The 16,765-nt window shown below is 48.0% G+C and overlaps 2 protein-coding genes across 4 annotated transcripts; both read right to left on the bottom strand.

The window, feature by feature from the left end:
* Positions 1 to 236: 236 nt before the first annotated feature.
* Positions 237 to 3,196, bottom strand: rnf168 (ring finger protein 168). Of its 2 annotated transcripts, none has more exons than XM_018748645.2 (7): positions 3,141 to 3,196; positions 2,083 to 2,516; positions 1,912 to 1,997; positions 1,611 to 1,781; positions 1,448 to 1,530; positions 1,276 to 1,339; positions 237 to 1,133 (listed from the first exon to the last, which is right to left on the bottom strand). In XM_018748645.2, the coding sequence occupies exons 2-7, from the start codon at positions 2,435 to 2,437 to the stop codon at positions 411 to 413; spliced, it is 1,482 nt and encodes a 493-aa protein (XP_018604161.2). In that variant the 5' UTR covers positions 2,438 to 2,516; positions 3,141 to 3,196; the 3' UTR covers positions 237 to 410. The 2 variants fall into 2 exon arrangements, with proteins under 2 accessions (XP_018604161.2, XP_018604160.2); XM_018748644.2 differs by having other exon boundaries at positions 2,958 to 3,183.
* Positions 3,197 to 4,406: 1,210 nt separating this feature from the next.
* On the bottom strand, positions 4,407 to 16,747 carry ano7 (anoctamin 7). Of its 2 annotated transcripts, none has more exons than XM_018748642.2 (24): positions 16,741 to 16,747; positions 14,492 to 14,686; positions 14,175 to 14,235; positions 13,763 to 13,887; positions 12,294 to 12,401; positions 12,031 to 12,167; positions 11,650 to 11,707; positions 11,371 to 11,481; positions 10,967 to 11,132; positions 10,781 to 10,871; positions 10,307 to 10,403; positions 10,026 to 10,169; positions 9,805 to 9,942; positions 9,556 to 9,654; positions 9,360 to 9,462; positions 8,875 to 8,986; positions 8,478 to 8,532; positions 8,271 to 8,368; positions 8,032 to 8,180; positions 7,489 to 7,694; positions 7,268 to 7,407; positions 6,960 to 7,050; positions 5,437 to 5,556; positions 4,407 to 5,272 (listed from the first exon to the last, which is right to left on the bottom strand). In XM_018748642.2, the coding sequence occupies exons 2-24, from the start codon at positions 14,597 to 14,599 to the stop codon at positions 5,123 to 5,125; spliced, it is 2,667 nt and encodes an 888-aa protein (XP_018604158.1). In that variant the 5' UTR covers positions 14,600 to 14,686; positions 16,741 to 16,747; the 3' UTR covers positions 4,407 to 5,122. The 2 variants fall into 2 exon arrangements, with proteins under 2 accessions (XP_018604158.1, XP_018604157.1); XM_018748641.2 differs by lacking the exon at positions 16,741 to 16,747 and adding an exon at positions 15,545 to 15,725 and having other exon boundaries at positions 14,492 to 14,629.
* Between the last annotated feature and the right edge of the window lie 18 nt (positions 16,748 to 16,765).

Here is a 16,765-nt window from a genome sequence, read left to right as displayed (position 1 = left end):
TGTGGGACAAAGAAGAGCACGAATGGAGCTCCTAGCCTGGATCCAGCTGCTGCTGTATTGGACCCGAAGATGTCTGAACATCACAGGAAGCTGAGCTGGAGCAACGAACACACACAAAGAAGTAATGTGTGCAGCACAGCCAGAGTTTAAGAGAGCAGTTACACACATTTTATCATTTCCAGGAAATGCTCAACAGAAATCTGTATGCTTATAAATAAAACATAATAAAACACAAATCATATTACACTTGTTTATTCAAAGAATCATTAGATTTATACATTCACAAAAAGGATTTAAGTGATTTTCTGGTAACTGTTCATCCATGGATGATCTCCAGTGTCAACAGTACAATCCATGTCAGTCTATCAGCAGTCTGGGGGGGTTATTATAGAAGATCAATTCCAATATGATCAGCTGTTCAGTGAAGAAAACATCTTCGTCAGAGTGGTCTGCTTGCAGGTCTTGTGTCTCTCAGCGCGAGACGAAACGTGCACCCTCTTCTGGGATTCAGAGGAACTGCAGGCTGACACTCGTCTCCTGACTTTATCTTTCACGTCCTTTTGTGCCAAACCAGAGCTAGAGCGCTTCCTGCTGGACGAGGGTGCACAATGGCCAGGACTGGGACTGTTGGGATTGCCAGGTGTGGTGCTGGACTTCCCACGGAGCTCGTATTGGTCTGCGGAACCTTTGCTGCGGTCCACAGCGCGCAGAGCTTCCTCGCGGTCCAGCTGTCTCTGTAGCCGGAGGGCCAGCTGCCTATCCTCTGCTTCCTGCTGTTTGCGGCTACACAGCTCCTCCTCGAGCTGCGCCAGCTCCCTCCACAGTGGAGTGGTTGTCGGGCAGGGCCGTGTGCTGTCTGTATCACTCAGTCCCTCGAACTCTGTGTCACTGCTCACTCTCTGGACAGAAAATTGTGCTGCTGTCTGTGTACTGTGGCAAGCCTGTGTGCCTGAACAATGCAGCCCCGGAGGGTGTGTTGAGCCTCTGTCCTGCTCAGTCTGGGACAGCAGGGTGAGAGGGGTTAATCTCTCCTCCTCCCCATGTACGAGGAGGGCTGCCTCGGGTTCCGCTGACTTCTCTGTGTCCACCCATCGCTGCAAAGAAGTCTTCGGTTGGTGGCTCGGCAGGTTCTCCTTCAAGAAAAACATCACAAACTGGGCACTTCTAGCTCCATAAACGTGCAAATTTTTTTTTAATACACAAGGAACGGAACCATTCAAACTGGAAGCCACCAAAATGTTACTCTTGTGGAGTGGGATGGATATACTCACACACCTTGTTGGCTGTGAAGCTGGAGGCAGAACCGCAGGAAGATCTATGTGGCAGTGGGAGTAGAAACCTAAAACCACAGAAACACACACATCAGAACATAGCCACAAGAAGCAGACACACCACTAACACTTTTTGAATTCACACTTTTTGAAGCTTTCAGGAGACAATGTCTGACCTTCCAATGTCTCCTGCACCACCCTTCTTCACCTTCTCATTTGGCCGTACACTTTTCTGAACTGAACACACTGGACTTTTATTCTGAAAAAACACACCACCGTCTATTAACTATGGTTTAAGACATCGGAGCACAACATCAACACCGCCTGCCTCCCTCTCACCAGTTCATGGCTCAGCAGTCTTGCCAGTCTTTCATCATCCTCCAACTGCTTCTCCTCGTGTCTCATCCGTTCCTCAGCTACTCGCTCCTCTTCCTCGGCCAAAAGTCGCTGAATGTACTCTTCACTGGCCACACGCTCGGCCTCCTCCAGGGCACGCTTCTCTTCAGCAAACTGGGTCAAAGGAAGTTAACAAGTTTGCGTACATACACACCGAAGCAAAACAGTTACGATATGTTTAGAATGTGAGTTGTACAGACACGGGGACACACAGAGATCTGAGATGCATCTCAGAAGGACTCACACGGCTGATCTGGTCCTCGTACTCCCTCCGCAGCTCCCCTGGCTGGCTCAGCGTCGGCTTTGTATTAAAACCTGGGAGGAGAGACACTGGAAAAAAGAATAAGAAAACTGTCTGCTAAGCGGATCAATGGAAACAAGACTTTCTCAGCTGCACACATTTACACTCACGCACCCCCTGCGTTGTCAGCATCGTGCCCGTTGAGCCGTTGCTGGCATGCCATGGGGAATGCCTCCTGCACGCGGCGCCACAGCTCGGCGTTGACCAGCGTCTTATTGCGGCCGTGGAGCCGCGCCCAGCTGGACACGCGCTTGCGGCACAGCGGACAGGTCAGACTCGCCTTGTCCACCGTCTCCAGGAAGCAGGCCTTACAGAAGGTGTGTCCACATGGCAATGTCACGGGCTCCAGGAAGATCTCCAGGCAAACAGGGCAAAGGCAGTCGGTCCAGGACAGCGTCCCCGTTTCACCGGCACCCCCCTGAGCCAGGGCCAACTTTGCCTTGGCCTCTGACTCAGCCACCGGGGGCATCTTCCTGTATGTTTGCGTGTACGTTGTTGTGTGTTTCTGTGCCTCTGTCCTGGGTTCAAACAGGGTTTGTCCTATAGGCCTGCAGGAAACAGCTGTCAGTCCTACAACATCTGGGTTTAAAATTTCACGTTTTGATGGACTCTGAACCAAATTCAACCGGTTTAATAATTATGTATACAGAATATACTATGATATGTAGATATTATATTCCAAACTGACATCGATCGAGAACCTCCCGCTAGTTCATTACGAAATTACAGTATTTACACGATGACTTTTTTACAGAGAAAAGAAAATTTAGGGGAGGAAGAAGAGAAACTCAGACTTCGAGTAGTTAGTTACAGCTAAACAAATATGAATCCACAGAGGTTACGGAATTTTTAAATCAGGAACAACAAATTTACTTGATACAAAAACACGAAGAAGAAACATGCTTCACTTGAAAACATCACGAACACACACGACTTGATTAATTTAAAAATAAAAAATGGAAAACTTTTCTAAAAGACGTACGACCGACCTGCCACACAGAATGATCTGTCCGAATACAACTGAAACTCTGACAGAACCGTCAGAAAGCGACGTTCTTAACACTCAAACACAAAGCTTTATCGAACTCAACCGTCTCCATGTTGATACTTCAAACTCTGTAATTTAATGGCGCACAAATACGAAATATTCTATTACAAAACAAGCAACCAACCGAACAAATTCGCCTAAGGCTCAGGTCTTGTGAACGCACTGCGCACGCGCGCACCCTGGCGCCAAGCAGCGACGCGCACGCGCAGGCACGCCAGCGAGTTCTGCTGTTTTCATTTTATTTTTTTTTTGTTTTTAATGCTGTATTTATAAGACACAGCAGTTTTAACATGGTGAATATATCCAATTAAAAAAAATATATATAAAAAATGTAGTATCATACCATATATGTCAGTGATTTATGGAGATGTACGAAGTATGACCACTAGAGGTCGCAAAAAAACCGCCTTCGGCGAGATGATCCGGTCGTAGTTCGTTCTCTGCACGTAACACGTTTTCGGTGCATGATGTTGTCGTCGAACAGCGTACACTTGTGTCCAATTAAACTAAGTAACCAAAACACAGACTTTGCTGGAATTTTCTATTTACAGCATTCTTTTACACTAACAAGGATTTACCATTTTGTCACTGACCACCCCCTACCACTACTGTAACCTCTTGTCCGTTGCAGGGTTGGGGTGGTCTGGAGCCTATCCTGGAAGCACAGGTTAGGGTGTAAGGCAGGGTACACCTCAACTGGGAGAGGACATCAGTCCATTGCTAACAAGACACACACACTCTCACACACTCATACACTCTCACTCACTCACTCACTCACTCACACACACACACACACACACACACACACACACACACACACACACACACACACATACACACTAAAGTACTAGTTCCAGGGAAGCACTTTGTCTGGGGTACAACCTGGGTCTTTTGATGTTAATGTGACAACGCTAATCGCTGCGCCATCTGCTGTCCCTGTCCACTGTTTATGAAGAGCGGAGGGTCAGTCGTTCGGTTTTTCTCCGAATCCTCACCAGAGTGTCTTCATGAAATTGAAGGCTAATTTAAGACTGATAGTTAATTGTGGTAGGGGGTGCGACACGTAGTGCTGCTGCCTCACAGCTTCTGTGCTGTTCAGAGGTAGGTTCCAATCTGGCTCAGTCTGTGTAGAGATTGCATGTTCTCCCCGTGTTGCTGTGAGTTTCCTTCAGGTGCTCTGGTTTCCTCCCACAGTCCAGAGACGTGTGTTTCAAGTGAACTGGTGACTCTAAACTGCCCTTAGTGTGTGTGTGTTAATGAAAGTAAGTGGATTAATTGCTTTATTCTATGATTGACAGTAATAACATCAGGCTGACAATGTGGTTGAGAGAGGAACTTATTTCAAAGTAATTTATTTCTTAATAGCACACTTTTCAATAAGTTGCCCAGGAGCAATTAATACTGTATATGAAAAGTACAGAGACACTCAGCTGGCAGTGTTCGTAGAAATTCATAAAGCATTGCTTTGTACCTGTTCCTCCTACCCTATGCACTGTTAGACCATAAATTATCTGTTCTGTGCAGTCACAAATATGTCTTTTAAGCTCATTTACTGTATATAGTGTCAGCTGTAGCTCATTATCGGGAATAATATAACCTGTATAATATAATGTAATATTAACTCAGTAACTTAACTATCTCACGTCAATATGTTCATGTCAGTCCCATCTGTCATTTGCAGTCATATGAATCTTACAAACCAGCACCCTCCACCTTCCCAGCCACTATTTTACTATGGAAATGGGCACAGATTTCCACACGGTGGTCTATTTGTGGAGAGACGAGAACATGCAGGGGCAGCAAAGAATCTCCATCTTGGCCTCCAGCCACCACCTATTCCTTTTCATAACATCGGCCGTCTCATAAAGTACAGTGTAAAACTCCTCTTAGTTCTGTTAAAGCTGATCTGGTGCACTTGTTAAAAAAAGCTCATAATAAGCTCCAGATGAGTCCCAGCACAAAACGAGGAGTTTATCAGCTTTCTGTCCCCTCAGTGATTCATTTTACTGACTGATATCAGTTCCTGAGAACACTCCTTCCCACCCAGAGCATGACAGCGCCTTTTTTCATGAGTCCATAAGGTGCATCATCTCTGGGATCAATAAATCAAAGAGAGGGTTTCTGATGACCATCAGAAACAGGAATCAATGAGGGAGCTGGGGATTCCGGATCTGTAGAAGGCGAGGCCTCAGGTTTGCGTCTCCATCTCAGAGTTGGCTTCTCCTTGTCCTCTAAAGTCACCATCTTAGCCAGTGACTTCAGATGCAGAGAGATGCGGAGAGAGAAACAGGCATATCTTTAGTTCCTTATGAAACCTTTGTGTACCCGTGGGATGCAGTGTGGGCCAAACAGGCTGGACATCATGTGCTCCTAACTTTCCCTGGTTGAAGACGCAGGACCTTTGAGATCATCAGCCTCACCTGGTTCTCAGCCAGTGCCTCCTTGGCCATGTAGTGTTCCCGTTTAATCTTCACCTCCACCTCCCCGGGAATGTCCGGAACCATCATGTCGATCAAACGGCCAATGAAAAACACGACATGCTGGGGAGACAGAGGCCCGAACGCAGAATTTATTGAGAAATGCATTTCGAAATCAACTGGAAACGATTTAAATGTAAATCTTAAAATGTGCAACCTGCAACATTCTTGAAAACACCCAGTTGACATGAATTATGAACTACATCTACAGTGATGTACAATAAACCTGAGCTAGATTACAAAAAACTGACATTTATTCATTCTTTGCCTATAACTGCTCCCCCAGTGCTTGGTCCCTGTAGTCCAGAACCTATCCTGGAAGCACAGGGGGGGCAAGGCAGGGGACACCCTGGAAGGGAAAGTCATCCATGACATCACAAAAAACTAACAAATTAAATGAACTAACAAAACGTGAGAGATAAGATAATGAAAGGCCACACATTCCTGCAGCATGAATGAGTTTTAAAAGCAGGAAATACATTTAAACTGATAGCAAGAGTCACCAGCTAAGTTTTAGGTCTCATTTATAAATTAGTCTTTATTTACACTTAGTCATTTGGATGATGCTTTTCTCTAAAGTGACTCACAATGTCAAGCTGCTTGCAGCTATTTACCCATTTATACAACTGGCTAATTTTACCAGAGCAATTGAGGGTAAGCACCTTGTTCAAGGGTCCCGCAACTGGAGGTGGATTTGAACCTGTGGCCTTTAGATTCAAAAGCAGCACCTCTAACCAGTACGCCACCGGCTGCCCCAGGGTATCGCGACCCTTCCGAGTCCCAGAACTCAACTCCTTTAGTCGCTTCCTTGTGAATAATTCCGTGATCCTGCAGCTCCTAAAGGGCTTGATTGCACGTTCCCGGACGTACGCTTTTTGTACGGTCCGACTACACAAAGCCCGAGAATCAAATTAACGCTCTCAAAATAATCGACAAAAAACGAGCAAATGGCCTGACGACCCAGATAGCGAAGAACACAAAGAACGGAAAAGCCTTATCAGGGGCCAACACAGCGATAAGACAGACTGTCAACACAAAACGACCGCAGCTCTGACTTCAGAGAACCGGAGTCCTCAGAGCTTCTCCTCGAATCTCCCTCCTTTTCTCAAGTCTGCTCTCCTTTTACTGGGATTCTTGTTACGCTTCAAAAGGCCACGACTCCGACGTGGTCGTGAATCTGGGAGACGGGCCTGGTCTGGGCTGCCATGTTGCAGAATATCAGCAGCTTGTGTTAAGAAATATTCACATTAACAACCGCGGTGAACCTCGGTGCAGCAAGTAGTAGGGAACAAACTAGGTTTGCTTGAGACTTTCATATCTGCAGCAGCCATGTCTCCTTCTCTCAATGTAATGCATAAATTGTACTTTTGCTGAGATGTACGTCGCTTTGGACAAAAGCGTCTGCTAAATGAATAAATGTAAATGTAACAATGTGAGATCATACTGATGATCAGAATTAGATTCACCTCAAAGATGATGACAAAAGCCAGACGTACGGCCAACAGCTGGTAGTATTCAGGCAACAGGTGTCCTTCCGGGTCTCGGTAGCCATAATACCTTAAAATTTTACACAGATGTCAAGAGAGAATATAGTCAGTGGGACTCGTAATGTTACTGTAGTTAACAAAATGCTTAACGCAAGATGTATGGGTAAAAGGGATAGAAGACCTGCACTGGGGGTGACTTTTAGTCAAATGGAGTATGACTGTCCATATGTCCCCCCTTTGATGGGGTGTGGTTTTGTCTACATGGGGTGTGTCCACATTTTACCCACCTGCACGTAGTTTGGTTCTCAGCGTAGCTGTGAGGGGCAGTAGCCAAGGTGAAATTTACGTAGCCTTTCAGGGTGCCCTCGGTGGTGTAACGGTAGTAGAGGCGGGGCAGGAAGTCGGAAGTGAAGGCAATCAGGAAGGCCTGGCAACGGGAGGAGATGTTATATCCAGCTGGGAAACTGAAATGTCTCATACTGTAGGGCTATGATGATTGTTGCCTTACGTTACTGATGACAGCCAGGTGGCAGATGACTTGCAGGATGTTGAACCAGATCCCAATGTCCTGGGCACGCTCCACGACGGGCCGACGGTACTCGCACACAAACTTCTGAGCATCTAGCCGAACCTCGACCCAGTTGTTGAGCAGTGCAAAGAGTGGCGCCAAGGGGCATGCTGCCACGAAGATGGTGATGAAGCCGAACTGGAGGACTGCGTAAAGACAAAATTCACTCTGTGATACACCATCACAGTGTCTCGCCGTGTCTCACTGTCAGTCTGCCTCTCTCGGTCGCACAACCCATGGAACCCCCCGACAGCCTGGAACAAACAGCTCATCCCAGACTTCCAACTTTTTGCAAGAGCCATACTAGCAGTGCGGTAAACCACATTCCAGTAAATCTTACAGCAATTCAATTATTAGAACAATTACATTACCCTGGACTGGGATCCTGTGTCCCATTACTTCACATATCAGATATGGATACGGCATTTCTTAGAGAACAATAATGTTGGTTCTCCCAGGTGGAGGTGCAACCAGCTAACTCACCCATCTCTAGGTACTCATTGAAGAGTCCTTCACACACTAGCAGCTTGTAGTCCTTCTCCCAGGGCATGAGAGTGGGCTTCTTCCTGGCACCCTGCTCATTCCCTCCATGGGGGTTGTGCTTACGGTTCTGCCACCAGGTTCTCAGCTTTCTGCAGAGACAAGCAGGGAAGAGAGGCTGCTGTGGATTTGGACAAGGAGGAACAGGAACAGAGGAAACTGTCACTGAGAGAAGCACTCACGGAAAAACAAACTCTTGGACGTTGTTGATGATCTGTTTGCCCACCATGATAACTAGCAACTCCTGGGCGAGTTCAATGAGGCAGCCCCCTGCACCACACTACACAGCACATGGGACACATTGGACAAGCGACATGTGATTGGACACTTTGGAGGCCGGCAGGACACACAGAGCACACTCAGAGGCTGCAGCGGCGAGGAGAACTCACGTCTTCATTACGAATTCCAAAAAATGTGTGGTATTTGCCAGGGTAGCCAACAAACCTGGGAGTGAGAGAAGACTTGGGTTAAGAGTGCAGGGTGATGGTGAGAAGTGAACTCTGGTGTGCATGGAGGACTTTGTGAATAAGATCTTTGTTGCTCTTTGGAAAGACTACTGAGCTGTCTAAGGAGATGCAGACCGATGTTCCATAGTAAGTTTTGACAGGAGTCGAGATGTACAGCCCATCCTTACGAATTCAATCACCAACACAGCTTCCCTTCACCTGCTCTTTGCATGACCATTAGTGGTTCCATGTTGAGGTATCACAGGGTCCCTGGAGCAGCCAGTGGAGCCCAAGCTGCTGAAGATGCCCTGAGTTGTGTTAAGTGAGGAGTTGGACTCACCTGCCCTTGAAGAAGGCGATGTAGATTGGCGAGGAGTAGAAGTTGACAAACTGGAAAATGAAGACTTTAAGAATGAAGGCATCCTCGTACTTGGTCTGAGTGCGGTGCATCTCTGATTGAAAAGGTCAGGGAACACAGAAGATAAACGGTCACCATAGAAAGTGAGACAGCTGAGAGAAGACCATTCAGTCATGTATTTAATAATTCGATAGTAGAATTTTATCTGTATTGCTGAGCAGGAGGAAGTCTAAACACAGTTCGTCCCTACACTACCACGCAACTCATTCCAAACCCATGTGTGAAATAAGGGTTTCTTTGTTCAGATCTAAAGTCATGTCAGGTTGGTTAAATCTGTGGCACATTTCTGTCATGAAGAAAGAAAAAATCAAGAGGTCTGTATCTGAGACTGGCATCATAATCCAATTGATAAAGCAATGTTTCCAACAAGTGTAGGGCTCCTGGGAGTCTCGCGGACTCTTGCTCACCCCATCGAGTCAGCACCTGAGCCAGGAAGGTGTAGAGGCGAGACAACATGAGAATCACCAGCAGGTTAAGAACTGACCCTGTCAGGCTTGCTATCCTCCCCGCCTGCAGGTGGAGACAAAGACACCAGCAGTGTGAGAGGTGGATGTGGAAATTTGCTTCAGTCTGTTCCTCTGGGGTGGTGAAGAAGTGACTCACGGAGAAGATGAAGAAGGAGTTCTTGGACCTGTAGATGATGATGCTCAGAATGCTCCTGTAGAGGATGATGGCCATGAGGAATATCAGGACCACAGAGAGCTGAGGGCACAGTTCCCCCGGAGGTTATTCTTTATGTTTTTCTCTAAGACCAGCAGTATGTCAATCTCGTGGAAATGGAAATGGTACGAGTGGCCCGTTCTTGAGTTCATGCCGACTGAGGGTGATGGTTTCACAGAATGAGTGCCTCACCATTACAATGATGACCATGCAACCAGTTATGGTTCGGTTGAACCTCCGGTGTTGAGGGAAGTACGGTTCTTCTGCGCCAGTGACCGGGTTGCGGAGGGTCATGGGTGCCATGGCAGTGAACTCTGGTCTCGGGCGTTCCTGAATAATAAAAAAGGTGAACGAGTGTGAACAGTGTCAAAGTCCGCCTTGTCTTGAGGATCACTCCAACATGCCCCTCCCACCTCGATCTCCTCAAACTCAGAGCAGTCCCAACGGTGCGCCAGCACGGCACTGGTTCGCTTCCAGTACTCCAAGAAGGTGACGGCCCACAGCGCCATGAACATACTGAAGAACACTGTCCCGCCATTGTCAAAGAGCAGCCCAGCCTGCAGAGACCCAAAGACACAGAGCTATGCTGTGAGTCACTGAAACACTCGTCTAGGCATCTTTAAACAGGCAGGCATGCATACATTACACACACACACACACACACACACACACACACACACCTACTGTCACGCACCTTGAAGGTGGTGCAGATACTGGAGAGGTTCCAGTACGTGCAGATGTTGCACAGGGGACACATGATGAATGTCCCCCCGCTGTTGCAGATCTCCTTCCTGACAGATACAAATATTCAGATCAGATTTGGAATCACTGACACACATAAAGTCACTGACACACACAGAGAGTCACTGACACACAGAGAGACACTGACACACACACAGAGACACTGCTGCTTTGCTGCCCTCTGCAGGCAGTTTCCACAAAAGACTGTCACCAGCAACTAGTTTAACGTTCTGTTTACTTCTCCTGCAGCCGCCGTGTGTTCTGAGCTCTATACATTCCGAGACTTTTTTCCTTTCTCATAGATATTTATTTGATGGTGCAAAGTTGCGTGTTATTCCCTCCTGTGTGATTCATGGCTATAGACCTTTCAGTAGTTGCCATATAATTGCAGCCCCGCACCAGGTGCCCGCACCCCCCAAGCACTCACGCGGGCACGTCTGTGGTCATGAGCCAAATCCCAAAGAGGAAGACGAGCAGTCCCACGATGGCCGCTGGCAGGAGCCATCCCGTGTAGAACCCTGTGGGAGTGAGGGAGATGGGTCAGCAGCCGACCACGGAGCTTAAGGAACCAGAGTCTCCACGGCAGCACCTCCACGTCAGAGAGTGACCGCACCGAGCCAGGCGAAGTAGAGCGCAACCTTCTCCCCGAAGTACTCTCGGATATGGTCCAGCGGCTGGTACTTCCTCCAGCAGGCCCAGCGGGCCCAGTAACGGAACAGAATCTGTCTCATGCTCAGCGAACATGGGTCCACCTGGCCTTCTGCAACCTTGAACGGACCCTGGAGGGAGCGGATCACACCACCAGAGAGTAATGACCTTCGAAACACAGAGCAGCCCTTGACACCCACTGCTTTGACTGCAGACCTAATGCCATGAGTGTGGTTGCTGGGGAAACAGCAACATCTTCCAGCTCCTCTACCAGAAGAAGAGGGAGGAGGAAGGGGGCCATCATGTCAGATGGAGTGGACTGGGTTCAGGGAGACAGGGCATACTGTGGTGAAGGAGGGGACAAGTCACCTCATGCAGAGGGTATGCAGCAGTGAACACCTTCTCCGCAACAAGTCTGTCAATTCCCACCTCTCCTTTCTTCATCACTCCGTATGGCGTTCGGGCCAAAATCTCATACAGCTGGACAAATAAAGAGACTGGGGATGAGCAGCACGGGTCATACACGTCCAGAGTCCATGTGTCAATCAATCAGTCCGGCTTAAACACAGCCATCATCGAAGTGCCAGAGGGACAGGCTGAGAGACAGACTGAGAGACCTGCAGACAAGCAACCTGGACCTGGACTCACAATCTGGTGTCTCTGGGTGTTCGTGAAGAAGGTGTCTTTGTTTTCACTTCCCAGGAACCTGCAGACACAGGTTAGGATTCAGGGCCCCAGTCCCTCTTGTGCAAAGAGAAGCAGAAAGTGCAACATGGCGCACGGTGGAACTCTGGGAATCCAGCACTGAAATAAAACTCTCTCCAGTCATTTAAGTTAAGTATGTTTGCAAAGTGTGCCACTGTCTGCCAACACCTTCTGTGTAAACACAGGCGTCTGTGATCAGTGTGTTACGCTAATCCTCCTGCTGCCGAATCATCAAGAGACCTGAGACAGATAGCTGCAGGAGCCCCCCCCCCCCCGACCCCCCACCACACACACGTACACAGACCCCGACATCATCCTCAATACCTCTCCAGCTTGTTATTGCGAAACTGACAGGTGTAATAGTCCTTTGGAGGATTTGGTACATCTTGAGCCATGAGGTTTGGGATGGACAGCTTGTCCAGAACCTTCTTTGACCAGTGGAGGTTTGTTTGTGGGACTTCCTGTAACATGGTCAAAATGAAATCTATTCATTTTTATGTATTAATGTGTCTGTATTGGGGCTGTCAGTGGGTAGCGAGATGTCAAAATGGAATATAATCCCTCCAGGCACAGTGTTGAAAACCCACCTCTAGAGGTGCCTTCAGGCTGATCTCCTCGGCGTAGTAACACAACACACTCCATGGGGCACTGAGAAGCACATAGGTGACCCTTGTCTTCTCCTCCTCCACAACCCTCTGACAAATCCACACAGACAGGCAAGAAAGACACACCAGACATGTATTTTACCACAAAAATGTGACCCGCAGGACTCAGCAACTCAAATATTTTAGGTTTATTTAGATTTATTTTCAATCCATTGAGCCTCCATGTGCTGATAGATGTCAAGCTAATACCTAAGACTGAAAATTGTACCAACAGTCAAATATTTACATGTCTAAAGTTATTATTTCTGTAGGCTGGTTTGCGTGCGTCCTTGTTTCCACGTCTTACTAATTTGTATTAAAAAAGTGATATTCAGGACTGAAATCATCAGCGGAATCTGCTGTGCCTGTGAGCAGAAGTCATTCCGGTTATCCGCTGTGAACATCGGCGCTGGAGGTGCACACATGGGGGAATAAAGGCCCGGAACAGCAGGGCTTCCGAACAAAACCATCTCGTTTACCGGACAAATGGGAAGCTGAAAGTGGGCGAAACTGAAAAGAACCCAAGAAACCCAAGAAGATCAGCACATCACAAGAGGGTGAGACGAGCATCACCTCCTCCCTTCCGGTCCCCTCTCTCTCTCCAGAGCAGCTGCCCTTGAAAGATCATCTCAATTTTCCGAACGACGCCGCGCAGCAAACCTTCATCGAACGAGCAAATTTGGATGAGTTGGGGTGGAGCTGGTCCTAGGGAGCCGTCGTTCGAGATCAAACTCTGTAGAGCTTATCCCGCGCCATAGTTTCACCTCCCTCCGGCTTACAGGTCGCTTCCCAGCTCCCTCGCTGGACGCAGGCGAGGAGGTGGAGGGAGGACGGCCTCCGCACTTTGGAAACGGGCATCGGACGGCAGCGATGATCCCTGTGCACCTTGACCGATACACGCAAGCGCCGCCGCGTGATACGGATGCAAATCAAGCTGTAGAATAACAAAGGGAGCATATTGAGGCACGTGGCGGGCAGGTGCGGATTGACCGTTTGACCAAAAGAGCTGAAATCTGGACTCCGGGGAGCGAGAAGATCCAAGGAATGCGCAGAAGACGCGTCCAGCTTCAAATGCCGAAACCTGACAGTTTTAATATCTGTCAGCGACGCACCGTTATTGTCGTTTTAGCGAGCAGCCTGGACATCCTGCTACGGCAGGTGGTGCGGAATGTGAAACCGTCGGAAGAGCAAACGAGCGCGTGTGTGACTTGTCGAGCTGCGACTCCAGCTGAGCTCAGAAACTTGTTCTCCTGTCAGGAGAAGGACCTGGACAAATATTTGTGCAAGAGCGCTGCTCGAGGCAGTATCCTGGAGAGAGAGACACGGCCCAGTCGGGAGGAATTTTAAAGAGACTGATGCTAATTAGGAGCAGCCTGTGACCTCTGACCCCCTGACCTTTAACCATCACCCACCTTCTCCAGCTGGATCCCTGCTGCCTGCAGCTCGGAGAAGAAGTTCTCCCGTGATTCGCCGCTTGAGTCCATGTGCGCAGCCTTCCTGTCCGCCGCTCCATTCTCTTCCCACACCAGCACGAAATCTGCGCGCACACGCACACACACGCACACAGTTTCACACTAAGGCACAAACACACGCTCTCCGACTCTGTAATTCCACTGTATATTTGACATAGCTTACAAGGAAGTAATAACGTTAATTCTTTGGTCACAAGGATATTTGAGGAGCGTGAGGCCAAGAGCAGAGTGTTTGTTCTTCGGCTCTGCTCCGGAATCCAGGTGTGTCCCTGCTGGACGCGCCAAGACTTCCCGTGGGATGGATCCCCCCCCCCCGGAGCAAGGGTCCCCTGTCCTGCACTGTGCCACTTACCAATCTGGGTGGTACCGTTGCTAAATGTGTTGCTGTGTGTGAGTCCTGTGTGGCCCAGCACCTGGATAGACCAACACGCACACACACACACACAAATGGACTGGTTAGGGATTTCAATAAGGTCGACTCTCCTGTTGTAGGTTTTGTACCGTACTGGCGGTTGTGCTGATGGGTGGTGTGTGTGTTGATTCTTTGTGGGCGTGTGACCCTTCGCTCGTCGTCGCTCTTTGTGCCTCTAATCAGAGGTCCTGATTACACTTTCCCTGAGCCCCACAAACAGGAAGGTGCAGGACAATGCTGACAAAAATGGGACTCACACCCGTGGAAGGTCCTACCGACACCCCCATACTGCCGTAGAGCTGCTCCACCGGGGTCTCCATGGCGATGAGGGTGGTATAGTCCTCCCCCTTTTCGCTCTTCCGCATCGTGGTAGCTTTCGGGGAGGCCCTTTGGACCTGACAGACACACACTGTTCCCTTGGTACAGAGAGGACTGCACGCACACACACACAACTTAGACATGTCTTAGCGTTGTAGGAACATGCCAGCTCCACACAGACCGAGGCTGATTCAAACCCATGTCCAAACTAACAGCCTGGGTGCTGTGTGGCACCAGTGCTACCTGCTGAGCCATTGTGCTCCATCAATATATATTAACTAAAATTCCAAGTCCTAGATGACATGAGATGTGATGACCTCTTATTATGATTACTAATTCAGATTAATTTAGATTATGCACATACAAGTATATATTTCATCAAAACTAATTTTTCTACCAAAATTCAAGCATTTTCACCCTGAGCTCACTGGTGTGTGTGTGTGTGTGTGTGTATTTCAGCAATGCGGTAAATGTTGGACTCTGTGACTCCAACGCGCAAAATGCCGTTCTCAGTCGGACAGACACACACACTCACACACACACGTTTACATACGACTGTGGGTATTTCGTACCAACTTATTTCAATTCCATTAAATCCAAACTCCACCCAAAAAATCCAAGAACTGTATGAAAGCCATTAAAAAGAAAAGGTTTCTGAGCTTTTAGGGCAAAATTAAACTATTTCCACCTGTAAAAAGTTTTTCTTTTGAATGAATACAATAAGAGATGAAAATGTGAAGTTTTTATTTTGAATTTTGCCGAGGTGCAATTCTTTTATTGGGACAGCAAAAGTTGGAATATACCCATGGTTCCTTTATTGTCAACACACTACTTTTTTTAAAAAAGGTTGATATAATGACCTTTCCAGAAGGGACGGTTTACTCTTCCTTTGGGGACATTTTCCTGAAAAACAGGCACACACACGCACGGCAGCACTCTACACCCTCCAAGTTGCTCTCAGAGTCTCCCTCAGCATCTCCCGCTCATCCTACCTGCTCTGTCTGCCACACTTTGACCGAAGATCTCCAGCCGCTTCTTTCCTGGACCCTCCTCGGCTCGCTGGACCAGGAGGTTCTGGGACCTGCGCGCTGGGCTCAGTGATTCTGGTGAATCTCCATGAGGTCAAGGAGTCTGAAACCTGCGCTTAGTGTGCTGTGGTTGTGCGAAACAGCTGTGTGCAGCTACTAAGTAGACTCGGAGAGAGAGAGAGAGAGAGAAAAAGGGACAAGCCACCAAAGCAAGAGTGAAAGGGAGGGAGAGTAAGAGGCAATGTTTGCTCTGGAGGTGGAGTTTGTCTCTCCTTCACACTCCTTCCTCCTCCATCTCTTTTATCTTTCCTTTAGACAGCAAACTGGGCAGGTCACAAACAGAAGTATCGATACCTACCGGAGCAGATCCCTCACTCCACCCCAGCAAGAGTGCTGTGCTCCTCTACCTCTGGCCTCTCAGTGGTCCCATTCACAAGGGTCCAACACCAAATGTTTAGGCTTTTTCAGCAGTTTTCACTGTACTGTAGTGGAATGAGTTCCCTGTGTCCCTCAGAGCTGCTGAATCCCTCCCACATTCCAAAAGGGTCTTAAGCTCATCCCTTTGAGAGCCACTTCTCCTCTGATCTCCTGACAGCTCCATAAATGAGTCCAGCACCATCTGCTATGATTATCTGTTTCTTATTTGAAAGTCACTCCTATAGGAGCTACTGGAGGGATGTGAACTAGCAACATGGTGGTGTCACACACACAAACTGTGTCCATAATCCTGCGTCTGTTTCTACAGCTCTTTGTTTTTGATGCACTTTTGTTTACTCTGAGTGAATTTGGAGAAAAATGTCCGATCGGGAATGTAAACGAGTAACTGTATATCTCAGCTATATAATGCTTCACTTTGAAACTGTTGTGTGAAGTTTGCAAATAATGTCAAGAAAACATTTTAATGTCTCTAATTTTAATCAGCATGAGAGAATTATATTGTTACCATTTATGTGTTTCAGCAGAAGAGAACCACCTTGCCGGAGGAATGCTGGGTCAAGTCACACCGCCCCCTACTGTTTGACATGAGAAGTGACAGAAACGCATACAGAGCGGCTCTTGCAGGTTCTTCCTGTCCAAAAGAGCAAAACGGCCAGCGGAGTCCCCTGCAAAACTCTGGTTATCGCCGGTGGCTGAATGAGAACAGCGTATTGCGCGCACACGCACACACACACACAAATATATAAA

Source organism: Scleropages formosus, chromosome 10 (assembly GCF_900964775.1).
Source record: "Scleropages formosus chromosome 10, fSclFor1.1, whole genome shotgun sequence".
Classification (NCBI taxonomy): Eukaryota; Metazoa; Chordata; class Actinopteri; order Osteoglossiformes; family Osteoglossidae; genus Scleropages; species Scleropages formosus.
Note: the sequence above shows the minus strand (reverse complement) of the source record. Positions and strands in the feature narration are given on the sequence as shown.